Source organism: Canis aureus, chromosome 6, assembly GCF_053574225.1.
Source record: "Canis aureus isolate CA01 chromosome 6, VMU_Caureus_v.1.0, whole genome shotgun sequence".
Taxonomy (NCBI): domain Eukaryota; kingdom Metazoa; phylum Chordata; class Mammalia; order Carnivora; family Canidae; genus Canis; species Canis aureus.
This window is the reverse complement of record NC_135616.1, coordinates 63828058-63855469: the sequence shown is the minus strand read 5'-3', so window position 1 is coordinate 63855469 and position 27412 is coordinate 63828058. Positions and strand designations below refer to the sequence as shown.

Genomic DNA, 27412 nt, shown 5'->3' with positions numbered 1-27412 from the left:
TGTGTTTCTACATACAGAGAAGCTTCTGTGCTCTCAGTTCTATGGGGACAACAAGAGAAGGCAAGGCTCTTACTGGCCATCTCTGAGTCGACCTCTACTTGGAGTCAAGTCTGATGGCCAGGAAACAGGGGCGGTAATGGGTAGCACATTACCAAGAGTCAAAGTGAGTCCTAATAATAACAGCAATGCTTCAATATTTTATGGAGTTGATGTACATCATTTCATTTGCCTCTTCCACCCCTGCAAAGTAAACGCTATTATCCTCACTCTATAGATAGAGGAACTAAAGCTCGGAGAGGTGAACTCTCCCTTCATAAGCGACAACTTGAGTTGAAATTAATTATTCTGGATTCAGATTCAATGCTCTTTGCAGTATAATTTTCGTGCATTCCCTTATTCATTCTTTTACTTGTTTGGTCATACATTCAGCAAATATTTGTTTGGAACCAACTGTATGTCATGCACTGTGCTAGGTGCTTGGGATACAAGGCAGTAAGATACCACTCTTGTCTAGAACATAGACAACAGGCAGAAATAGTGCGTATTAAAGAAATTCACAAAAGAAATTCCTAAGAGCTGGTTTAAGAAATACTGTCAGAATGAACCAGCTCCCTATTCAATTCTTATTCTCCACCATCCATCCCCCACCCCAACAATTTATCTTCTTTCAAGAAATGGTTGCTAAAAGACAATACCCAACAAATGCTGGATTTTTTTGTTCATCATCCCTATTATTCTCTATATACTTAGAGAACAATAATGTCTCTTGTTGCCTTTTTCAAACACAGGGACACTGAGATGACTAAAGACTGAATGGCTTACAAACTCACATGCACATCAGCATGCAAAGGTTGTGATGGTAGGAGTGCTTCTCTCCTCATTCCAAGTATAGTCTATGGATATACTTTGCTCAGCACCACTGCTGTGCTTCTGGTATATTGAGCTGACTGATATTTTGCAAACAGAAGTTTATGTAAATTCAGTAGGCGAGCCTGCTATTTAAAGGAATCTTCTGATTAATCTTTTAAATTATTATTGTTTTTTTTACCTTCGGGTCCCAACCATAGCTCTTAAAAAAAGAAAATCTGCTTTTTCTCTATTTCCTTGCTTCTTAGTCCCTTCTCAAACACTTTGAATTCTGATTCAACCTTTTCTGAAACCATCCTTGTTATGGGCATTAGCTGAAAAAAAAAAACCCATTGAGCTTCTTGTCAGTCTTTATCTTACCTGAATGCCCTTCCACATCTCACACTCGTGGTTTATTGAAATGCTGTGATATCACAATATCTCATTGATGAATCTCAGATGAACGTCATTAAGCTTGATAGATTCATCTCTCCATCTACTCACTGGACATTTCAACCTAAACTCAGTCTTTCATTTATTCACTCAATTATTCAACAAATATTTACTGGGAGCCTCCTAGGTGACCGGCAAAGGACTACACCTCAAGACAAATAGGATGAACAAGGCATTTATTCTCTGAAGATGGGCAGCAGGAAATAGATATTCACAGGCCACTCAATGGGCCTAAAAATGAACTCATGATTTTTATTTGTAAATGTCTCCTTTATTCTAAGTGCTCTACACCATTTAAAACTCCTACAGCTATCCCAAAGCACTCAAGATGGAACTTAGAAGTTTTTCTCTGCTTCCCTTTTGCTAAGCCACAGACTCTTGGCTGAGTCCCTTCAAGCCTGTGTTACAAGGTTCTCTTAATCTCTTCCTTTCTCTCCACTCCCCCAGGCCTGCCCTAGCTCAGATCCTCCCCATCTTTTGCCTCTTTTACCATGTAATGTCCAAAATTATCTCTTCACCTCTGGCCTGAGACCAGCCATCCAGTGTCCCACCCTGCTCCAGCCATACTTCTCTTACCAAGAGAGTGACCTTTCTATATCCAGATTTCAATCAGACATTCCTCTGCTACAAATCTCTTTAAGAGGTCCCCTCATTTCAGGAAAAGTCTAAACACCTTCTTATACATTAGAGGTTCTTCTGGCTGGGCTCCTGCCCACTTTCCAGTCTCACTTCCTGCTCTGCCTCCCCAACCATCCTCACTGCCCACACACACACACACCTCCTACACTCCCGTGATGAACAACAGAATTCCTCAGATGCTGTGTGAAAATGAACTGCAAACATTCCCTCCTCTGGGAAGTCATTTCCAACATCCTCCCCTGGGCAGGGCTTATCCATTACCTCTTCCTTTACCCACCACTGCACATTATACATCATAATTAGTACAGCAACTGATCGTTGAACATTTATTGGTTCTGACACCATGCTAGACCCAGAGGCAATAATGATGCAGTGTTTAAGGACATGAGCTTTGCAGATAGCAAGACTGGTTCAAATCCAAATCTGTCATTTCTTTAACAAAACGATTTAGGGTAAGTTACTGACATCTTTTATACCTCATTTTCTTCGTCTGTAATATGGAGATAACAAAAACCCTTTCCTTGATTGTTGTAAGGACTAATGAGACCATGGACAAAAAAAAATGTTAAGCCTAGTATCTGTTACATGATAAGCTATTATTAAGTTGAAATCATAATTATTGTTATTGAACGTTTTACATATATCATAGAGAATTTGCTCCCAAACTCTACGGTTTTATGTCCGTTTCACAGCGAAGGAAGTTAGATTACTTTTCCAAAGTCATATAATTAGAAAGCAGTGAAAGTTTAGAGTTTAAATCCACACCGCAAATCACCATCAGAGCCTTTAGGACATCATGTGAGATGTCTTTCCTGTGTGCCCAGCTCGCCACCTGCGTCAGAAGCTCCTTAAGGAGCTTGTCATATTCATTTGTCACATAGGAAAAGTTTAAGGGTGAATGAACAAATGAATGGCTATGTTTCAGCCATAGCAGCCTGATGGCTGTGAGATCTCAGTCGTGGGAGGGGGGAAAGTAGCTGGTATGGTCACGGTGGCAATGGAACAAGAGCCATCATCACCCAGTCTCCCAGGTCACTTACTCATTGCTTCTATCTGCACATGGATGAAGTTCTCGATGTCCTCCTGCAGGGTCTGATGGGGCTTCAGGGGGATGGGCAGGTAGCCATAGTGTTCTCTGTTACAGAGGTACATCTGGATGCCTGAGAACCCAAGAGAGAGATAAAAGCAATCAATCAGAAAACATAGTTCTTAGTTCTCGAGAGACAAGTAAAGGGAAAAAAGCTTGGACTGTGGCCGAAGCTGAGTCTGGCCCTGAAACTGAACAGTAGTTGTTTCAGACACCGTCTGTAGACCTCAAAAATGCTCTTTATTAAGAAAATTTAACACAGCATTGGAGGCTAATAAAAACCATGGGCCATTCTTCAGCTCAGAGGAAATTGATTTTTTTTCCTTCTGAAGAAAAAGCATACTCGTGGTCTGAAAGGAACACTAAAGGCACGAAGGGATCAAGGACAGGCAAGGAATTCCCATTCCAGAGCACAGAATGGAACACTGTAATCTGCCTACAGGAAATAACAAGAAAATGAGGAATAAAATCCACATTTGATATGAAAGCAAACAGGAAAATCCTGTGAGGCTGACAGATGATTAAAGCTAAATCTAGGCATTTGGAGAAAAAAAAAGAAAGAAAGAAATTTAGAATTCTCCATGGCTCTTCATGGTTTTATCTCTTCTCATAGCAGGCACGGATTTGGAGTCAACCAGCAGACATGAAACTTGTGTAACAGATTCATAAAAGGACAAAAAAGTCTACATTTCAAGTCCTGGTAAGAACCTGCAGTGTGACCATATCAGAAAAATGCCCCAGCCCTCTTGTATTCAACACTGGCTTCCAGGCCCTATATGGCTAACTCCAAGAGCTGTGCAGCATCTCTGTTTAACCAGATAGCCAGGAATATAGGAATCAAGATGGACTCAGAGCGATCCAACCACTGACAGTCCCAACTACTGAAAAGATTGCTTAGTTACAAGGATAAGTCTGCCAAGCTCTGGTCCGTGGGTCCAAGCTTCTGACTTGTTAATTGCAATAATTATCTCTGCTTTCCAGAGACAGAATTACCTGCATAGTGACTTCTCTATGCTGTACAGATGAAATTTCCTCCAGTTAGCTATGTCACCTGCCAAATCACGTGAAGCTGTCTCATGGCATTAACAGAGAAGAATGGGGAAAGAAAAGGGCCTTCAGCCTCCCCTTTACTGAATCTGCCTCTGGTCCAGCAAGTGCCGTCACTTCTCTTGCTTTACCAAGTGAACTCAAAACCTCTACTGTTTGTCCACACGAATGCTTCCTAAAATCGTTTGTATTTCCTTGGTGTTGGTAGTGATCTCTCCTTTCTCATTCATGATTTTATTAATTTGAGTCTTCTCTCTCTTCTTTTTAATAAGGCTGGCTAATGGTTTATCTATCTTATTAATTCTTTCAAAGAACCAACTCCTGGTTCTGTTGATCTGTTCCACAGTTCTTCTGGTCTCGATTTCGTTGAGTTCTGCTCGAATCTTTATTAACTCCCTTCTTCTCTTGGGTGTAGGATCTATTTGCTGTTTTTTCTCTAGCTCCTTGATGTGTAAGGTTAGCTTTTGTATTTGAGTTCTTTCCAGTTTTTGAATGGATGCTTGTATTGCGATGTATTTCCCCCTTAGGACTGCTTTTGCTGCATCCCAAAGATTTTGGATGGTTGTATCTTCATTCTCATTAGTTTCCATGAATCTTTTTAATTCTTCCTTAATTTCCTGGTTGACCCTTTCATCTTTTAGCAGGATGGTCCTTAACCTCCACGTGTTTGAGGTCCTTCCAAACTTCTTGTTGTGATTTAGTTCTAATTTCACGAATGCTTCCGAGGAGCTTCAAACCAAAATGTACCCCCTTACAAAATCATGATGAGATCAGGAAATGAAAGGGAAACAATTTCATGGTTAGCTTGCCTCTCAATCCTAATGAGGTAGATCCTTTTACTACTCAGCTTTCCAAAGCTTCAGTAAAAAGAGGAGATGAGACCTAGCCAAGCTGTCCATCAAACGTGAAGCGACAAGAAAGCGTTTTCACACAAGCAAGGTTGTAAGTATTTACTTTACCCTCACACTTTCTCAAAAGTGACTAGCTGATGTGGAAGGAGAAGGGGAAGGAAGAAGGGATGAGGCGGATCATGGAAAACACGGAGGAAGTAAGACATAATTGACAGGAGCATCAACACAGAGAGGACAAGAAGGGGCATCCTAGGTTGGGGTGGATAGGACTGGCACCACTCAGATAAGAGTACATCAGAAGGCTCAAGGAGAGGGGTGCCTGGGTGGCTCAGTGGTTGAGTGTCTTCCTTTGGCTCAGGGCATGATCCCGGGGTCCTGGGATGGAGTCCCACATTGGGCTCCCTGCATGGAGCCTGCTTCTCCCTCTGCCTTTGTCTCTGCCTCTCTCTCTCTTTCTCTGTGTTTCTCCTGAATAAATAAATAAAATCTTGAAGAAAAAAAAAAAGGCTCCAGGAGAGACATCTTAACAAATATGCAACAAGAACATCTCACAAATCTGACCATTCTAACAGGGGTTTTAGACAATCAGGGCTTGGTTTTAGATTGTACTAGGAATAATAAAACTAAGCAAAAGAAAAAGTCCATTTTTATGTTGAATATGGAAGGAAAACTAACTATAGTTGAAAAGTGGCTCAGCTTGGAATTAGGTTTGCATAACTCTGACAACAAAAAACACTGGCCACTGACCTATCTTAAATTACCATGTGATTCTATCAAGAGGACTGGGAGTTGGGAAAAATGTGTTTGTCCTGAGTGGGCACAGAGAAGACAGAGAGCTAAATCCTTGTCTTCTATAGTGGACAGCCAATAGATGATGTCTAAAGTGAATCCAGAGAATCAAGAAGTAGCAACATGAGTGTATTAGTTAGAAACATGGATATAATATTATAATTCTCTCATCATCTGTTAGAGTTTAAAAGTTATCTGTCTTCTAGAAGAGGGACATGATGGTACAGGGGGGTGATGTGCAGGGGACTTCTGATTTTATAATAAACCCTGGAGGACCCTTTGAGCTTTTTCAACTATGTGCATGGATAGTTTGATAAAATATAAAAATTTTAAAAGGAAATGTGTTGATAATTAAGGCCTATAAAGGAATCTGGTACTCTCGGTGAAAGTTACTTCTGGAGAAAACAATTTTCTTCACCTTTGAAAAAGAATGGTAAATGAAACTCTATATCGAAGCTCTGAACTTGTGAAAATGTCAAACATTTTCTTGTACTTACATAGTACCTTAATGCTGCGGATTGATACGCTTATTTTTATCCTTGATGATGACACATCAGATTCAGAGGGGCTATGATTTCTCCAAGCTCATACAGTAAGTCATTAGCATGAAACTTTTGTCCCTAAAGAGCCAATGCCAAGTATCTTTCTATCTGCCCAGGGTTCTAAAGCCAAGCCTCGGAACCAGTAATAACTCTGAGTTGCCATCCTTGCACATGGGAAGCACTTCTGATTATCACCAGTGATGTGCAGGAGGCAGATCTCCCTGCCCGTCACCCACATCTCTTGCCTTTTTTGACAGCAGACGTTCAGAAGATGATGAGTTGGCACCAGAGATGGCTCCTGTGGCCATGGTACAAAGCCCACATCCCTGGCCACAGTGGCAAGTGAACTCCTGACCTTGGCTTCACTGTAGCCACAGAGACTCGTCTATGACCCCCGTGCTCTCTCCTCTGGGGCTAGATCAGCAGCCACTCCCCAGCGAACCAGCACACTTGGATTGCTTCTTCTCTCATTCATCAGCCTCCATGTGGCAATGATTGGAGTCAGAAGTGAAAGGTTAAGGATCAAGGTCTGTGGTTAGATGGTCCTGCCAAGTACACGTCTACCCTTTATTGCCTTTTGGACTTTTAACAAATGATGCTTCAATGGATGAAACACAGCTAGGGAGCTTCACAGAGTGAGAACAAGAGAACACAAATCATCTTCCATCAAGACTCTTGCAAGGGAGAAGCGAAGTGCTTTGATTTGGATCTCCAAAGGACTGTCAGGAAAGCTCTTTCATTCCCCCAAATGACAGTCATTCTTTCCTGCCTGACTCCTGCCATGTTCATAGTTTATACCCCCAATGTGATCCTTGGATTTCCTTTTTTCACAACTACTACTCATATTTCCACATGTGAAGATCTTGTCTCCCCAAGTAACATGGAGCCTAACATGATGCCAGGAATGAAGGCAAGGCCTAGAGTGTTGGTTCCCTCTCCTTTATTTTCTTAAAAACAAAACAAAACAAAACAAAACAGATTTGGGCCTTTCCACCTGTTTTCAATGTCCTGGGAAGGCCTATGGGAGTCTGACCCACAAAAAATGAAGTCTGAGTGAATAGGCCAAGCAAAGGACAGAGCTGAAAAAAATCCTATCCAGCCCGTGTCACTCTTCCAGCCCCAAATCCAGTTCTTGGTTTAAAAAAAAAAATCCTAATAATTTAGTGCATGGATCACAATACCATCTTATGTAATGACTATCAAAGAGGACTCTATGAGGCAAGGGACCATTGCTGTAATTGTGAATAGTTCACTCTCTTGAAACATCCTTACTGCAAGCTCGGAAGCAAAAGGACTGGCACAACTCAAAGGAATGCCAAGGCCCTGAGTCTAGTTCCCATCCTGGAGAAGTCAGAGCAAATCATGGACCAATTGAAAAGAGGCAGTTTCCATTAACATCGACCCAAGAACCTTCATAGAAACTTTCAATCCAGATGAGGATAAGAACCCTGTTTCCGCCCTGACATGGGGCTAAAAGAGTGCCTACACCTGGTCAAAGGGTCTATACGGCTCTAGCAGCCAAGGGGAAATAATCAGTTTTCTGCATTCCCACCAGATATTCTCATTCCTACCAAGTCCACAACTAATGAATGGGAACACCTATAGCTTTAAAGATGCCTGATGGGTGAGTTTTAGCTTGAATTCGTATTAACATTCTCACTTGCCTCAACTGCCTGGGGTCCTGATCTCATCCACCATAAGTTATATGGCCACATGAGTCTATTCGCCATCTGCCTGGTTCCTAAGCTCACTTTTGCTAGTGTTTAAGTGGCACATTTCTGACTCATTGATAATGGGACCCGACTTCTCTCAGGAAGGTCTGAATGACCCTGAGAATACAGCTTTGCTTTAGGAATGTCCTGTACCTTCCTGTTGAATTGCCACAGTGAATTAAATCCTCCCTGGCTTCACGTGCAGGGTGTCACAAGAGAAGTCACTTGCCCTCCTACTGACTTGTCTTGTTCAAAAACCTGCGGGACCCACTGGAAATGCTTCCCAGTAGTTCTTGAAAGATCATCGGCTCTACCTTTCCTTTCATGGGGACTGTGGCAGACTGCTGGTTGCCTCCATAAATCTGTCCCCTCCTCCTTTAAAGTAAGAAATCTGGGCTTTAGACTGCTTAGAATAAAGAGCACATGCTGAGCCCCGCTTACAGCTACGCGTTGACCTGTACCTAAGTTCTAGCTAAGAGGATATGCATGGACATGGTATGTTCAACTCCTTAAATGGAGGACTCCCTTCCCTCTCTAGCATTTACTCAATGGCTAGAATGTATCCATTCCAATGAGATAGCTTGGACAATGTGATTAAGGATGATACTCACGGAGGACGGAGAAGTAACAGAGGAGCCCAAGTCTCTGAACACTATGGGGAACGGAGCCACTATATCAGCTCAGACTTGTTTAAGAGATAAACTTAGATTTTTAAAGTCTGAGGTCTTTGCCAGTGTTGTTTTGGGCCTCTGTCAGAGGCTCCTAATGAAACAAATCCCTATAGTCAACAAAATGATGCACAGTGGCACTGCAGAGAACCTATCACCTGCTCATGGCTGCCATCACCAGCACTGTCTCCCCAGCACTCAAAAACAAAAGAAAGTGGATTTCCAGAGAGAGTAGATGTCCAGAGAGAGTGGCTCTTGGTCATTGGTGCTCATAGGGACAGCAACAAGGAGTGTGCTGGTGTGGTTATTGCAAACAATGGTCTCTAATACTACCTGGGGGGAAAAAAGCTTTCTATAGGAGTGTTTTATGAGAAGATGCACAAAACAAAGGAGCTGGTTATTGGCAGTGTTTCCATGGTGACAGTACAACCAAACACAAACAGTACCTGCTTGCCTGCTAGAGAAGGCAAAGACGATGATGTCATCAAAGGTCCAGGTATAGTCCTGGTGTGGTGGATAGAACATCAGCTTGTCAGAGGCTTCCTTCCTGAGGTCAATCAGGAAGGTGGAGTGAACCATGGGGACAGGAAAGCAGCCCAGCCTCTTCCATTCTCTAATCTGAACGTAGTCTGGGGTCCGTTTATAGAAGCCCTGTAAGACAGACACAGGTGGCCTTTGTCCTCTGACCTGAGGGTTTCATCTTTCCAGTCTTCTGCTAGGCTCACTCCTTCTAAGTTACCACCAGTTAAGGAGAAGTCCTCAAGCAAAGTCACTTCCATTCTCCTTATCTTGGCCTATGAATTTCCAGTGGAGCTCAAGAGGTGCTATATGCATAGAAAATAACACAGGGTCTTGTGATCAGAAATAATTTTGGTTTGGGACACCTGGGTGGCTCAGCGGTTGAGCATCTGTCTTCGGCTCAGGGCATGACCCCGGGATCTTGAATTGAATCCTGCATTGGGCTCTCTGCAGGGAGCCTACTTTTCCCTGCTTATGTCTCTGGGTCTCTCATGAATAAATAAATAAAATCTTAAAAAAAAAGAAATAATTTTGGTTTCAGCGTATCTCTGGATTTAATGATCTCATAAAAGTATATATTATGCTGACGTACAATTAGATACAAAGTGGAAGTATTAAGAAGTGGTGGGACAGAGTAGTTAAAAGGACAGGTTCTGGCATCTGGCTACATGAGTTCAAATGCCACCTCAGCAACCTATTGTCTATAGGTATCAGCCAGGTGGCTCAACTTTGCTGTGCCTATGTCCTCATCCGTAAACCAGGAATGATGGAACCATTTACTCCATGCAGTTGCTGGTAAAAATTAGGTGAGGTAAAAATCTGAAAAATGCTTAGAGTAGTGCCAAGCACCAAGAAAGCATCAAAAAATATTGGCTAATCTTAAAATTACTACATTGCACGGCTAATATTTTTAATGCAATAGGTAGTACTCCAGTACACCTACAAATGGGGTTCCTTATTCACACAGTTCCTTATTCAGTCTTCTGGTGAAGCCACCACTGCTCCATACTCTTTTGGGGATTTGGCTTTTGAAAGGTCCTTCTGGATGAGCACACAGGACAACCAATCTCCTTACTCTGTGGTTTTGAACACACTGGCTTGGAATAACCCAGGTTGTGTTCTCCCCAGACTTAACTGTTCATTCAAAAAACATCAACTGAGTACTTGTGTTAGATGCGGGAGATTTAGGGATAAAATAGACATCCCCAATCTGAACCCTCACAAACTATGGAGTCCACTGGAGCTTATACGTCAGTGGTACCAATTGTAACTTGATCACTGCCAAAACTCACATCTATTCCAGAAAAGAGGAAGATGGTATGATGTATGTATGAAGATGCTAAATGCATGTGGAAGCTTTGAAAGGCATTTCCAAAAATGTTCTAGGCGAATGAGTGTGAGCCAGCACTCTGAAGGGCACAGTACTCAGTGGATAGAGAACTTCTCACGTGTTCATCAAGCAGTCACCTTATTTTATGGTCACATTTTCTGTTGCAATGTCAGGACCCACCCATTAGGCCCTGCAGCCTCCTCTACCTCTCTGATGTCTCCTTCAGGGCCTGGGCAGGTGTTCTAGCTGAACTCACCCTAACACTGACCACATAATAACAGAGGGGGAGATGTGAGTTTTATGGTCATCCTAACCTTCCTTTAGTTGTTTGTCTCAGCCTACACTTAACCTCTTTGAGCTGACTTTCTTCTCCTGAAAAATGGGATAATAGCTGATTGGTCTCTCTCACAGGTGGTAGAATGGATGATGTGATAAGATCTATGAAGAGACTCTGACAACTGTAATTCATTATTGAAGTATCATTATTACTACAATATTTTCCTAGCCTTTAACTTAAGGATTGTTTAACATCCTTCAATTTATAGAGCATTCTTCCAGGGGATAAAGGAAACACTGGTTATTTGCAGCACTGCCTAAGAACTCATGTCAAATACAAAGTTCTAGACTACTTAGGAACAATATTCTCAGAATGAGAAGGTTTGGAAAACTCATAACAATGAATCATTGAATATCCTCAGGGTGAGTGGAAGGAAACAGAAAAAATAAGGGAGAAAAAGAAAGAGAGAGAGGATGAATATGCCTCCTGCAGACAAGCATAGGTGACAGATGTGTCTTTTCTTGACAAAAAAAAAAAAAAAGAATGATTTGGCAGTAATTCCTGTTCTTGGCCAGACAACACCATGGTCATTTTGTTTTGGATGTGTTTGAAGTCTCTGGAAACCAGGGCCTGTCTTTAGCCTATGAAGTCTTTGGCTGTTTCTGTTCCTGCACTAGCTAGCAGAAGCCTGACTGAGGATGGTAGAAAGCCAAAAAAAAGATAGAGAAAAACTAGAATTGCCCCTAAGTTGCTCTCTATTTCACTGTGCAAAATAAGTGAGCACATTTCTCCTGTTTGCTTTTAATGATTAAAGCAAATAAGGAGATAATAAAAACCTAGAGGCTGCAGTTACTAGGGTAATCCACCCTTTTTTCCTGGTGTTGATGCATAACTCATTAAAAACAGCCCTCCAGTGGTTGTACTATGTGAAACACTGCAGATTATTAACTGAGAGTGTATGAATTTAAATGAACTTAATAAAACACTTTCTCCCCAAGGAATTAAATGTCTTTTATAAATATGAACTTAACGTCTCCTTAAGAGAGATGTGGATAACATGCATTCAAAGTCTCTTGGAACTGCAGGAAATAATCATAACTAAAAAGGAATGGCTCATCCAGCAGTGCACTAGAGTTACTGTTTGTTAAATTTTCAGAAATTTTCTAGGCCAGTTGACATATTGGTAGCTTAAAATCTGTTAAAAAAAAATCATGTTAATTCCCACCATTCTAAAATACCACAGGCAGCAGCTTTGTATATTTTTAATAATTATATCTCCAAGTGGCTACACTGCAATTACTTAACCTTTCCCTCACTTCAACATTTAAGTTGTTTGCATAGTGGGAGTACTTATACTATCAAAACTGGCAAATGCGACCAATCAGGGCTTTTCCCCAACAGAAAGCCAGTTATTAAACATTTATCAGCACACCACCAGACTCATTCTGCATCCAAAACCAAATTAAATATAAAAGAGGGACTCAAATTTTAGCCCTTTGCATATAAGAACACATTTAACCTGCATTTTTTTCCCCTTGGTGTGGCTTTATTCTGTACGGATATATACTACATTGATCAGTTTAATTTATTTCTTTATCTAATTTATTAAATAGAGAATTAAAAATACAATCAGCCAGAAGCATTCGCTGTAATAGAGTTCTGGACTTCGAAGGTTTTACAATGAAAAAGAGAGATGATGGAAATTTAAAATTTTGTCTTTCACTTGAATTTTGTAAAAACCAGTTACCATAGCAGTTCTGATTATTAGATATCTTTGGAAATAAATTTGGCAACAATATCAAAGGTCATCAAAATATTTACACTCTACAACTCAGTAATTCTAATTCTAAGCAGCTGTCCTAAGGACATAATATTAAATACAGAAAAACGTACATTAGTAATCATGGTCATTATAATAGTTAAAAGTTGCAAACAATTTGAATAATTTCAAACTATGAGAATGGTTATGTAAATTGCATTATAGCTACTTGATGATATAGTTATTAACCACGTGCTGCTATCCATGATGTTAGAGTGGTGGGGAGTCACCCAATTTTTTTTTTACTGTTTTCCATTTCCAAAATTTTCTGTAGTGTTCTTATATTTTAACAACCAAAAAATCCTATTTAAAAAAAAGAATCTCAGAATCGGAGAGGAAAAAAGTATAAGCTCTAATGTTTAAGTTAAAGCTTCTAAGACTAAGCTCATTAGAAAAATTTCTTCCTAATTCATTAATACAAAAGAACTCATTGGATTATGCATTAGACCTGAGTTTACCACCTTTCCTGAACGTCCTTGCTTCTGTAACACCATGACACACACGTATCAAAGGAAAAAGTGAAGAAAAAGGCAAATGGTGCTATGGTTGATACATGGCTGCCTTGTTAAACCCGATAGCCTTAATTCATTAGCCAGAAGACTTGCCTGAGGTGTGATTCCGCACCAGAAATTAGAGTACAAGCCCCGAGACTCCAGCATGGGTGCCACAATGGTTTTGTTTTCTGCAATCATTAGATTGAGGGTCTGTGGATTAGTCAGGAAGTTGTCAACATCTATGAACTAGAAAAAGAAAAGGATAATAATCAGGTAAAAAAAATAATTTTCTGTACTGGGTTCAAGACTAACCCAACACTTCTGAAGTATCACAGAAACTTGCTCATGAGACATGGAACCAGTTATTTATATTCTCCTTACTGAAACTTGTTAAAGCTGGATGGCATTCATTCAGACAAAATACATTTAGACTAACTTCCACATGTTTAGCTCTACATAAGCAATAAATTGGTGCTACCATACTGGGTACACACTCAACCAGCACCCACCCCACACTCAGGTGAGTGGTTATTCACCACTAACAGCTTCCAAAAGCTCTTGAAGATTCATCCAGAAACACTCATTGAGTGCCCAAACTAGGTACCAATGAACAGACTTTTTTAGGTTGTCTATAGTAATGCCAAAATGGCCCTAAACAGATCCATCAATATCATTTTAATGTTAGAAGTAGATTTTTGTTGAAAGTACATTATATCAACTCATGAAACTTTTCCTGCTCTTAGCAGAAGTCCATGTTAATGCTGACTCATATACAGGGATGGTTTAACAATAGATTCTACTATATAAAATAAATAATCTCATTGAGCTCTACACTTAAAAAAATAAAATAATAAGTTTCTTGTTATGGATATTTTACCATGTGTGCAAAAATAATCAGAAGCTTTCATTCTTATGAAATCTGTTTACCCCAAATTTGTGATTCAGCATTTGTATTTTTCAATGACATTTAAGCAGCTTTACAATGTTAAATGTCATGAAGCTGAAACCTTATATGAAACTATTTGTATTGAAAGAGTGTGTGTCAGGGGCCTGGGTGGCTCAGTGGTTGAGTGTCTGCCTTTGGCTCAGGTCATGATCCCCAGGTCCTGGGATCAAGTCCCTCATCAGGCTCCCTCTCCCTCTGCCTATGTCTCTGCCTCCCTCTGTGTCTCTCATGAAGAAATAAAGCCTTTAAAAAAAAGAAAAAAGAAAGGGTGTGTGCCATAAAATATTGGGCTGATTTTTGTTGTGTCTACAAGATGGGGATGGACAAAGGTCAAAACTATTCCTTTTAGGAATCAGAGTTTAGTGAAAGAGCAGATATTGACAAGTCTAATGAAATCATATTTTTTTGCTTTATTGGTGTTATTTCCAGGATTGTACTGGAAAATGCTCAGCAAAAGAATTAAATATATTTTGGGGGCTACAGATGAAGAACTTGATCCCCATAAAATTCCTAAGAAAAAAGCCCCTGTCAACTTTCAGGAGGGAAATGGGGACTGTAGCAACTTGCTGCTTAGGACGCTGTCCTCCTTTCCATTGAGTTTGGCTCCTGGAGGACAAGGACAGAAGACAACCCTGGTCCCTAGTCATTAAGTCCAGCATTTGCCTGGACCACTCCCAAAGTTCTAAGAAAAGTGATGGAATCTCTTCACAGAGAGAAATTATGAGAACCCAACATGATTAGGAGCAACCAAGAGGCCAAGCAAGTGATTTGGCCAAGCAAGCCATTCCTTTGCCCAGGATTCCAAAGCCCTGACTGCTTCTTTCACTGGGCCATTTCTCAGGGCTATTTGTGAAGCTGGTAACCTTGAGAGATGAAGTAAGATATTTTCCCACAGAAAGAGCATGTCTGTTTACTGCTTTCTATAAAAGCAGTGGGTTCCCTTAGCTTTGGATTCCTCGGCTGTGATACAAAACTACTGTATGCAGAGCATCCATATGAACCCATGACATCACCTGTGTGAGAAGTGGGAGGAAAGGGAACTGCCATAAGCATGCTGGTGGACATGCTGCTTACTGTAAGTAATAATCCACTATCTCTTAAAAAAGAGGAATGACATTTCCCCCAAATCACCGAGGAACAAAAAGGAATGGAGTTTTGGAGGTGTTAATTTGAATCTTTTTTTATATCTGAAAAAAATGTCCAGAAAGTTATTATGAATCTTTCCCAATAAATCTCTTTTAAAAAGGGGAGGGTGAAAAAAAAGGGGGGGAGGGTGCCGGGGTGGTTCAGTTGGTTAAGCCTCTGACTCTTGGTTTCAGCTCAGGTCATGATCTCAAGGTTGTGAGATTGAGCCCAGCATCAGGCTCCGCTCTCAGCAAGAGTCTGCTTGAAGATTCTCTTCCTCTGCCCCTCCTCTCTCTATCTCTCAAAGAGGTGAGTAAATCTGAAGAAGAAGAAGAAGAAGAAGAAGAAGAAGAAGAAGAAGAAGAAGAAGAAGAAGAAGGAAGAAGGAAGAAGAAGAAGAAATCTTCCCCAGAGCATTCCAACGAACTAAAAGGATTCAGAGTTTCTTATGCCTATTGCATGAAAGAGATCAAATCTAGGTACCCCAATATTAAGTTCCCCAAGTTTTCCCTTGTGTCTTTATCAAAAAGTAGAAGAGGGGCACCTGGGTCACTCAGTTGGTTAAGCCTCTGACTCTTGGTCTTAGCTCAGGTCTTGATCTCAGGGTTGTGAGTTCAAGCCCTGCGTTGGGCTCCATGCTGGGCGTGGAGCCTACTTAAAAAGAAAAAAGTGGGGGAGTTGGTTCTTAAACAAAAGGTTGTCTTAATAGCTCCCACAGTCCTAGGTTTTGGAGAATTGATTTGGACACATTTTAGATAATAGTTGTCAAGAAATCAAACATCTGTTTTTACCAGAATGTAGTCTGACCATTTTTCCCTCGCAGTTCGAAGGGCTGCCTGCCGTAGTTTCATCACATGGGCAAACCGGGAGCTTGGCCAATGCTTTGGTCCAATTTCATCAGGGTAAGATCTAAAATAATAATAATGATAATAGTAATAGCAATAATAATAATAATAATAACTTATAATTATTTAGTGGCTATATATTTCAGTCTCTGTCCCAAATGTTTATATGCAGCAACTCATTTTACCTTCCATCAACACTAGGAGGTAGGTACTATTACTGTTACCATCTTCCTCATATTGTAGATAAAGAAAAAGGGATTAAGTAACTTGTGCTTACTGTACACACAAATCCTTACATGAAATATTTCAGTGGCTTCTAAGAAGAATCCAAGGAGTCCTTCCGATAATAGTACCAACATTCTCTCCATTTCACAGACGAGGAAACTGGTGTAGAGTGGGTTAGTCATTTATTTGCGTAATGCTACACAGTTAATAAGGTGCACAGTCAGAATTTAAATCCAGTCATAACCCCAAAGTTCATGTTCCTAGGCACTTTTTAATATATTCTGCCATCAAATAAACTTAGAAATTTTGCAGCAAAAAAAATGAGTTTCAAAGAAAAAAAAAAACAAAAGTTAAATTTACTTGATCAAGTATCAGTAGAGGATTTCACAGAGCCTAAAACACTGATCCGTCCCAGGTAGAGTGAAATCGTAGAGCAGATGCATGTCATTGGAATCTCTATCAACATCTACAAAACAGTCAGGGCAGGACTCTCACATGGCCACATTGTCAAGAAGGTTGGCATACCCTCAAGAACCCTTCTGAAAGCTTCCAACTGGTATGAGTATTGATACTGTCACAGTAGCCCAAATCTGGCCATCATTTCAAGTTCTTATAGCTGCGCTAGCAGTACCTTTGCTTTAGAGAATGAAAAATTACAAAAACAATGAGAACATTATATAAATAAGATTAATAAGTCTATGTCCTACATAGGGATTCTCTAAGATGTCTTTCCAATTATTGTTTCAATGAAAATCAGGTGAAGTCCTGTTTTTCTCAATATATTGCCCCCAAAATGCCTTCACCAATATTTTTCACACTGATCTTGACATACAATATATTTAGTCAAGATCTGGGAACAGAAAAAATTACCAGGATGCAAGGTAGGTATATAGTCTTTTTGGACATTCTAGTTAGGCCAAATTCCATTATAAGAAACTCCACAAAAGCATTCAAAATCTTTTATAGTGTTCAAATTTCATTGTTAAATTTTGTTTGATATATGGACCATATGCTAGGATTTGAAATATATCTGTATATACATATATAATGAAATGATTATATAAAGAGACTAAAAAAGAGCTGTTCTGGAATGGCATTTATTATTATTATATGAGTTTGGCTTTCAACAAATGATTTATCCTGGGCAAAAATTCAGGCAATTCAATGTATTCTACTTCTACAATTTTTAAAACTAGATTGCAGTAGCCTTGGGAACATTTACAATAGTCATTTTTAAATACACTTATTCATGTTGTCATTCACTCATTTGTTCATCCAACAAGTATTAATTTAGTGCCTGCCAAGAATATAGCACTAGGGGAAAATATGAAGTATTTGTATACTGTAACCTCTGCCAAAGAACCCAAAAATCACTTATAAGAAATGCATAAATTACACAGTTAATTAACAAAGTTAGTTAAGGATATTTCCATGTCAAAGAGGATGATGAAGGAAATAAGCAATACAAGTTTCGAGAGAAAGGTAGATCTTTCTAACTGGAATGATTAGAAACAGCTTTCTGTGGTAGGTGGGATTTGGCATAAGAGCTGGTTACAAAGTCAGAAAGGGCCTTCCTGGAGAATTAACCAGCATGAGTAACACCTCGGGGTTGAAAGTAAAAGGAATATTCTAGACAAAACAGTTTTCTTTTGGGAAGAAGCAAGAAATACAGGTGGATAGATGTTGGTGTTAAGTTCATGGAATCTTTAAAAAGTGTAAGTCTAAAGTATTTGAACTTTGTTCTGTGAGTATTGGAGAGCCACCAAAATCCTTTTAACAGAGAAATAAACCATGTCATTAGTTTTTTAGGTAAGTTAATTTGACAGTATAGTATGTAGGGTGACTTTGAATATGGACGCAATTGCTATGGTTAAAAGAAGAAGTAACCTAAATCCCATCAGTAGGGGATTGACTATTCATTGTTATTATGATACATCCACATAACGGATACTATGCAGTCATAAAATAATGAAGAAACTCCTTAATTATTGCTATGGAATGATTACAAAAATAAGATAAGTAAAGAAGCACAGCATATATAAAACAGTATGAAAACTTTTCACTGTGACCCACCAAATATAAGAGACTTATACTTAAAATATGACTAGTAATATCAATATTTTAAAATATATACTGTGGCAATTTATTTGTAAACTAAGGAATACCTGAACTTTGCTGGTAGCTGCAGGAGTAAAGAGGAAGAGAGAGCTAAGGTCTGTCAAAGGAAGAAATGAAAAAAAAAAAAAAAGGAAGAAATGGCAGATCCTTGTAATTTACTAGATACAGTGATAACCAAGAAGTCATAAGTGCCTCCAAGATTAGACACCCAAATGGCTAGAAAACTGGTTAAGGGAAGTGAGATAGATAGAGTTCACAAAATGTTGTCTTGCTACTCACTCTGGTTCATCCATAGGCCTCCACTCCACATAGTGATAGAATCTCTGTACATTTTTCAACCACTCCCTGAGTATTTCTGTTGTATTATCCACATTGTGATCAGTGGCTGCCCTGCATGAGAGAAAGTACAGCTCAGTTACCATCCAAAGAAAGAGGGGGAAATCCCAAAGACCCCAGAACAATTGAAAGGAGAATGACGAGTTCTGAGAAAAAAATGTATATATGAAAATGACATCCCTTATGGTCCAACCTAGACAACAGCTTTCTGAGGTGAGAGATACTGTTTAAAATCAATTTTGTGCCATTAGATCCTTAAAATAAGGCTCAGCCAATAGCAGATTCAATAAGGGGTTGTACTAAAACTGTATAAGCAGAAAATGCTTATTTATTAATCCAAGAGTAAGTTAACTAATCTTTTTGTAAATTTTCCTACTTGGCTTAATTTTTAGTTATCCAAGATATGAACTCTGCTTTTTAACTTCCCTGACAAGTACCATCAATACTAGCAATAATTTGCTTGCATTTTCCTCTCAAGTTTGTTTTCAGATCACAACAAAACTGCTAAATAGTAGTACTGTCATCACATACACTCAAGGGAAAAGCAACAGTTTCCAATATAAGACTCAAAACTCTAAATTATCTTTATCTATTTTGATTAATGTTACCATTGTTTATACAAACTAGAGGACCTTCAAGAGTCTTCAAATAATGCATACAAAACTTGTTTCTACCTTAAAGTTTAACAAATTGATCCACTTGTAAAGGAGCCTAACTCACTTATTAGAATGAAAATACTTTCAAATTGTATTGCCGACTCATGCTGTATATAACATATACATCTAAACCAAAGTTATTCAGAAAACTTAAAAATGAAGAAATATATCAGTCAATTGGAAAAGAGAAAGAAAGCAAGAATTATAAGCCTGGCATCAAATAAGGTGGAATTCTGGCCATGACAAAGAAAGATACTTTATAATGCTAAAGGACGCAATTCACATCAGAGATACAATAAATATGAACATCCTGTACCTTGATATAGTATAGAGATTGGCAAACTTTCTTTAAGAGCAAGATAGTAAATATTTCAGGCTTGCAGGCCATACACTCTCTGTTGCAGCTACTTAAATCTGTTTTTTTTTTTTTTTTTTTTTTTTTTTTTTTTTCATTTTTTTTTTTATTGGTGTTCAATTTACTAACATACAGAATAACACCCAGTGCCCGTCACCCATTCACTCCCACCCCCCGCCCTCCTCCCCTTCCACCACCCCTAGTTCGTTTCCCAGAGTTAGCAGTCTTTATGTTCTGTCTCCCTTTCTGATATTTCCCACACATTTCTTCTCCCTTCCCTTATTTTCCCTTTCACTATTATTTATATTCCCCAAATGAATGAGAACATATAATGTTTGTTCTTCTCCGACTGACTTACTTCACTCAGCATAATACCCTCCAGTTCCATCCACGTTGAAGCAAATGGTGGGTATTTGTCATTTCTAATAGCTGAGTAATATTCCATTGTATACATAAACCACATCTTCTTTATCCATTCATCTTTCGTTGGACACCGAGGCTCCTTCCACAGTTTGGCTATCGTGGCCATTGCTGCTAGAAACATCGGGGTGCAGGTGTCCTGGCGTTTCATTGCATTTGTATCTTTGGGGTAAATCCCCAACAGTGCAATTGCTGGATCGTAGGGCAGGTCTATTTTTAACTGTTTGAGGAACCTCCACACAGTTTTCCACAGTGGTTGCACCAGTTCACATTCCCACCAACAGTGTAAGAGGGTTCCCTTTTCTCCACATCCTCTCCAACATTTGTTGTTTCCTGCCTTGTTAATTTTTCCCATTCTCACTGGTGTGAGGTGGTATCTCATTGTGGTTTTGATTTGTATTTCCCTGATGGCAAGTGATGCAGAGCATTTTCTCATGTGCATGTTGGCCATGTCTATGTCTTCTTCTGTGAGATTTCTGTTCATGTCTTTTGCCCATTTCATGATTGGATTGTTTGTTTCTTTGGTGTTGAGTTTAATAAGTTCTTTATAGATCTTGGAAACTAGCCCTTTATCTGATATGTCATTTGCAAATATCTTCTCCCATTCTGTAGGTTGTCTTTGAGTTTTGTTGACTGTATCCTTTGCTGTGCAAAAGCTTCTTATCTTGATGAAGTCCCAATAGTTCATTTTTGCTTTTGTTTCTTTTGCCTTCGTGGATGTATCTTGCAAGAAGTTACTATGGCCGAGTTCAAAAAGGGTGTTGCCTGTGTTCTTCTCTAGGATTTTGATGGAATCTTGTCTCACATTTAGATCTTTCATCCATTTTGAGTTTATCTTTGTGTATGGTGAAAGAGAGTGGTCTAGTTTCATTCTTCTGCATGTGGATGTCCAATTTTCCCAGCACCATTTATTGAAGAGACTGTCTTTCTTCCAATGGATAGTCTTTCCTCCTTTATCGAATATTAGTTGCCCATAAAGTTCAGGGTCCACTTCTGGATTCTCTATTCTGTTCCACTGATCTATGTGTCTGTTTTTGTGCCAGTACCACACTGTCTTGATGACCACAGCTTTGTAGTACAACCTGAAATCTGGCATTGTGATGCCCCCAGATATGGTTTTCTTTTTTAAAATTCCCCTGGCTATTCGGGGTCTTTTCTGATTCCACACAAATCTTAAAATAATTTGTTCTAACTCTCTGAAGAAAGTCCATGGTATTTTGATAGGGATTGCATTAAACGTGTATATTGCCCTGGGTAACATTGACATTTTCACAATATTAATTCTGCCAATCCATGAGCATGGAATATTTTTCCATCTCTTTGTGTCTTCCTCAATTTCTTTCAGAAGTGTTCTATAGTTTTGAGGGTATAGATCCTTTACATCTTTGGTGAGGTTTATTCCTAGGTATCTTATGCTTTTGGGTGCAATTGTAAATGGGATTGACTCCTTAATTTCTCTTTCTTCAGTCTCATTGTTAGTGTATAGAAATGCCACTGACTTCTGGGCATTGATTTTGTATCCTGCCACGCTACCGAATTGCTGTATGAGTTCTAGCAATCTTGGGGTGGAGACTTTTGGGTTTTCTATGTAGAGTATCATGTCATCGGCGAAGAGGGAGAGTTTGACTTCTTCTTTGCCAATTTGAATGCCTTTAATGTCTTTTTGTTGTCTGATTGCTGAGGCTAGGACTTCCAGTACTATGTTGAATAGCAGTGGTGAGAGTGGACATCCCTGTCTTGTTCCTGATCTTAGGGGAAAGGCTCCCAGTGCTTCCCCATTGAGAATGATATTTGCTGTGGGCTTTTCGTAGATGGCTTTTAAGATGTCGAGGAATGTTCCCTCTATCCCTACACTCTGAAGAGTTTTGATCAGGAATGGATGCTGTATTTTGTCAAATGCTTTCTCTGCATCCAATGAGAGGATCATATGGTTCTTGGTTTTTCTCTTGCTGATATGATGAATCACATTGATTGTTTTACGGGTGTTGAACCAGCCTTGTGTCCCAGGGATAAATCCTACTTGGTCATGGTGAATAATTTTCTTAATGTACTGTTGGATCCTATTGGCCAGTATCTTGTTGAGAATTTTTGCATCCATGTTCATCAGGGATATTGGTCTGTAATTCTCCTTTTTGGCGGGGTCTTTGTCTGGCTTTGGAATTAAGGTGATGCTGGCTTCATAGAACGAATTTGGAAGTACTCCATCTCTTTCTATCTTTCCAAACAGCTTTAGGAGAATAGGTATGATTTCTTCTTTAAACGTTTGATAAAATTCTCCTGGGAAGCCATCTGGCCCTGGACTCTTGTGTCTTGGGAGGTTTTTGATGACTGCTTCAATTTCCTCCCTGGTTATTGGCCTGTTCAGGTTTTCTATTTCTTCCTGTTCCAGTTTTGGTAGTTTGTGGCTTTCCAGGAATGCGTCCATTTCTTCTAGATTGCCTAATTTATTGGCGTATAGCTGTTCATAATAGGTTTTTAAAATCGTTTGTATTTCCTTGGTGTTGGTAGTGATCTCTCCTTTCTCATTCATGATTTTATTAATTTGAGTCTTCTCTCTCTTCTTTTTAATAAGGCTGGCTAATGGTTTATCTATCTTATTAATTCTTTCAAAGAACCAACTCCTGGTTCTGTTGATCTGTTCCACAGTTCTTCTGGTCTCGATTTCGTTGAGTTCTGCTCGAATCTTTAGTAGCTCCCTTCTTCTCTTGGGTGTAGGATCTATTTGCTGTTTTTTCTCTAGCTCCTTTATGTGTAAGGTTAGCTTTTGTATTTGAGTTCTTTCCAGTTTTTGAATGGATGCTTGTATTGCGATGTATTTCCCCCTTAGGACTGCTTTTGCTGCATCCCAAAGATTTTGAACGGTTGTATCTTCATTCTCATTAGTTTCCATGAATCTTTTTAATTCTTCCTTAATTTCCTGGTTGACCCTTTTATCTTTTAGCAGGATGGTCCTTAACCTCCATGTGTTTGAGGTCCTTCCAAACTTCTTGTTGTGATTTAGTTCTAATTTCAAGGCATTATGGTCCGAGAATATGCAGGGGACAATCCCAATCTTTTGGTATCGGTTCAGACCCGATTTGTGACCCAATATGTGGTCTATTCTGGAGAAAGTTCCATGTGCGCTTGAGAAGAATGTGTATTCAGTTGAGTTTGGATGTAAAGTTCTGTAGATATCTGTGAAATCCATCTGGTCCAGTGTATCATTTAAAGCTCTCGTTTCTTTGGAGATGTTTTGCTTAGAAGACCTATCGAGTATAGAAAGAGCTAGATTGAAGTCACCAAGTATAAGTGTATTATTATCTAAGTATTTCTTCACTTTGGTTAATAATTGATTTATATATTTGGCAGCTCCCACATTTGGAGCATATATATTGAGGATTGTTAAGTCCTCTTGTTGAATAGATCCTTTAAGTATGATATAGTGTCCCTCTTCATCTCTCACTACAGTCTTTGGGGTAAATTTTAGTTTATCTGATATAAGGATGGCTACCCCTGCTTTCTTTTGAGGACCATTCGAATGGTAAATGGTTCTCCAACCTTTTATTTTCAGGCTGTAGGTGTCCTTCTGTCTAAAATGAGTCTCTTGTAGACAGCAAATAGATGGGTCCTGCTTTTTTATCCAGTCTGAAACCCTGCGCCTTTTGATGGGGTCATTAAGCCCGTTCACATTCAGAGTTACTATTGAGAGATATGAGTTTAGTGTCATCATGATATCTATTCAGTCTTTGTTTTTGTGGACTGTTCCACTGAACTTCTTCTTAAAGGGGAATTTTAAGAGGCCCCCTTAAAATTTCTTGCAGAGCTGGTTTGGAGGTCACATATTCTTTTAGTTGCTGCCTGTCTTGGAAGCTCTTTATCTCTCCTTCCATTTTGAATGAGAGCCTTGCTGGATAAAGTATTCTTGGTTGCATGTTCTTCTCATTTAGGACCCTGAATATATCCTGCCAGCCCTTTCTGGCCTGCCAGGTCTCTGTGGAGAGGTCTGCTGTTACCCTAATACTCCTCCCCATAAAAGTCAGGGATTTCTTGTCTCTTGCTGCTTTAAGGATCTTCTCCTTATCTTTGGAATTTGCAAGCTTCACAATTAAATGTCGAGGTGTTGAACGGTTTTTATTGATTTTAGGGGGGGATCTCTCTATTTCCTGGATCTGAATGCCTGTTTCCCTTCCCAGATTAGGAAAGTTTTCAGCTAGAATTTGTTCAAATACATATTCTGGCCCTCTGTCCCTTTCGGCGCCCTCGGGAACCCCAATTAAACGTAGGTTTTTCTTCCTCAGGCTGTCGTTTATTTCCCTTAATCTATCTTCATGGTCTTTTAATTGTTTGTCTCTTTTTTCCTCAGTTTCCCTCTTTGCTGTCAACTTGTCTTCTAGGTCACTCACTCGTTCTTCCACCTCGTTAACCCTCGTCGTTAGGACTTCTAGTTTGGATTGCATCTCGTTCAATTGGTTTTTAATTTCTGCCTGATTAGCTCTAAATTCTGCAGTCATGAAGTCTCTTGAGTCCTTTATACTTTTTTCTAGAGCCACCAGTAGCTGTATAATAGTGCTTCTGAATTGGCTTTCTGACATTGAATTGTAATCCAGATTTTGTAACTCTGTGGGAGAGAGGACTGTTTCTGGTTCTTTCTTTTGAGGTGAGGTTTTCCTTCTAGTCATTTTGCTCAGTGCAGAGTGGCCAAAAGCAAGTTGTATTGGGAAAAAGAGAAAAAGAGAGGAGAGAAAGAAGGAAAGAAAAGAGAAAGAGAAAAAAAAAGGGAAGAAAAAGAAAAAAAAACGAAAAGAAAAAAAAAAAAAAAGAAGAAAAAGAGAAAGAAAAAGAAAGGAGAAAAAAAGGGGGGTGGGGGAAGGAAACAAATCAAAAAGCAAAACAAAACAAAAACAAAAACAAAAACAAACAAACAAAAAAAGAACCACCGGGGAGTATCTTCTGATTCTGTGTTCTTTAAGTCCCTTGGCTTCTCCTGGAAGTTGTCCGTCTAGCTGGTGTTCTGGGGGAGGGGCCTGTTGTGCTGATTTTCAGGTGTGAGCAGTTGGGGGAGCTGCTGTGCCCCTGCCTGGTGCAGGGCTCGGTGGGGGTTGTTTACCCCGTGAGGCCGCAGGAGGAACAGCCCCAGTGGCGGGGCAGCTCTGGAAACCTGGATTCAGCTCCGGCAGGAACTCCGTCTGCAGGGCCTGGAGGCTCCGGGGCGGGGCCGCTGATGTGCTCAGCTGGGGCAGGAGCGTCCTCGCTGTCCTGGGCCCTCCCGGCCTCTGCCTGTCCCGGGGGAGGCGGGATCCTGGGCTGTGTCCCGGCGTCCTGTGCTCCGGAGCCTGCGCTGGTGGATTCGCGCTCCCGGGCCGCGCAACCCCCTCCGCGGAGCCGCCGCCCGAGCCCCTCCGAGCTGCTCCTGGAACCGCGCAGCCCCCTCCGCACGGAGCCTCTTCTTCTGCCCGAGCCCCTCCGAGCTGCTCCCGGGGCCGCGCAGCCCCCTCCGCGGAGCCGCCGCCCGAGCCCCTTCAGCTGCTCCGGGTCCCGCCGGGTCCCGCCGTGCGCGCTGCAGCCCTTAGGGAGCTCGGCGCACTCTCCTGGGCGCGCAGTTGCTCTGTTACTGTCCCCGGGAGCCCGAGGGCCTCCTCGCCCTCCTGGTCCTGCTCCAACTCCCCACGAGCCCCTTTCCGCCCGGGAAGGTCGGTGCAGCTCCTGCTCCTCCGGGACGGGGCTCTCCTGTCCTGGGGACACTCGCCCCGGCCTCAGCCTGGCTCCTCGCGGAGCCCCTCCCCCTTGGAGGCCTTTGTTCCTTTATTTCTTTTTCCCCGTCTTCCTACCTTGATAGATGCGCGAACTCTTCTCACTGTAGCATTCCAGCTGGTCTCTCTTTAAATCTCAGGCCGAATTCATAGATTTTCAGGATAATTTGAAGGTTTTCTAGGTAGTTTGGTGGAGACAGGTGATTTGGAGACCCTACTCCTCCGCCATCTTGCTCCTCCCCCCTTAAATCTGTTTTTGTAGCAGGAAAGCAGCCATAAACAATATTAAATAAATGTGCATTACTGTATTCCAATACAGCTTTATTTACAAGAATAAGCAATGGATCTATAGGCTGTAGTTTGTCAACCCCTTTTATAATGGAAGGGATAGAAATTTCAAGGAAAAACAGAAACACCAATAAGAGATGTTAGCACACCACTTTCTTTTTTTTAAGATTTTTAAAAAATAATCTCTACACCCAACGTGGGGCTTGAATTTACAACCCTGAGATGAAGAGTACCATACCATAACACTTTCAGCTGAAGATGGTACAAATGGGAGGAAGTAAATATATAGAGGATCTACAGAACACAATGAGAGAGAAGATACTTTCTTCTCATGTTCATGTGGAACATTCACAACAATTGACCAACAATTACACTACACAGAAAGCCTCCACAAAATAGAAAGAATATAAACAACATTCTCTGATGATAAAACCAGAAAACTAGAAATTGGTAATAAAAAACAAAGAATTCCATCAAGAATTCTCTTTAAGACCCCCCTAAAAAAAAAAGAAAAAAGAAAGAAATAAAATAATAATAAAAAAAAAAAGAATTCTCTTTAAAACAACTATTGAGTACAGGAAGAAATACAAATCAATTTCAGAAATTCTAAAAATGAATTGCGAAAACACTATGTATCAGAATTTTAAGATACAATTAAAGCAATGATCACAGAAAAATTCAGTCCTTAAATCAACAAAAATAAGTGAGTTGAATTCCTGATAGAAAGCTACAAGAGTAACAAAACAAACATAAAGAAATAAATAAGGAAAGTCCAGAAACATAAAACAGAAAAAGGATAAAATAAATTAAAATTTTGCTTTTTTTAAAAAATTTATTTTTGTAAAATTCCAATATAATTAAAATATATTAGTTTCAGGTGTACAATATTGTGATTCAACAATTCTATACATTACTCGGTGCTCATCATGGTATGTCTACTCTTAATCCCCCTTCACCTATTTCACCCATCTTCCCACCAAACTTCCCTCAAATTTTGCTTTTTTTGAGGAAAATCAACAAAGCAACCGTTTATTAATCCATCAAGACAACACAGATACATAAAATAAGAATTGACGAGGATGAAGGGAATATGATTGATATGAAAGAAATTATTCAATAACTTTGCACAGCTCAATTAAAAATAAGTTTGAAAACTGGATATAATGGACGATTTCCTAGGAAGATGCATGTTAGCAAAATTGACTTCAGTAGAAATATTAAACTTAAACAGAACAATTATCAAGGAAGAAATAAAGAAAGAGAAAAATAAAAGAAAATATTATGTCCAGATGGTTT

General features: G+C 39.9%; 1 protein-coding gene across 4 annotated transcripts in view; it reads right to left on the bottom strand.

Annotated features, from left to right (window-relative positions):
- COLGALT2 (collagen beta(1-O)galactosyltransferase 2) overlaps positions 1-27412 on the bottom strand; it is a 123906-nt gene that overhangs the window by 25210 nt on the left and 71284 nt on the right. For all 4 annotated transcript variants that reach the window (XM_077901961.1, XM_077901959.1, XM_077901962.1 and 1 more), the window contains exons 2-6: positions 18612-18722; positions 15936-16053; positions 13185-13319; positions 9081-9285; positions 2979-3098 (exon numbers count right to left, since the gene is read on the bottom strand). In XM_077901961.1, coding sequence (XP_077758087.1) covers positions 2979-3098; positions 9081-9285; positions 13185-13319; positions 15936-16053; positions 18612-18625 — 592 coding nt within the window. In that variant the 5' untranslated portion in view covers positions 18626-18722. The remainder of the gene's footprint in view (positions 1-2978; positions 3099-9080; positions 9286-13184; positions 13320-15935; positions 16054-18611; positions 18723-27412) is intronic.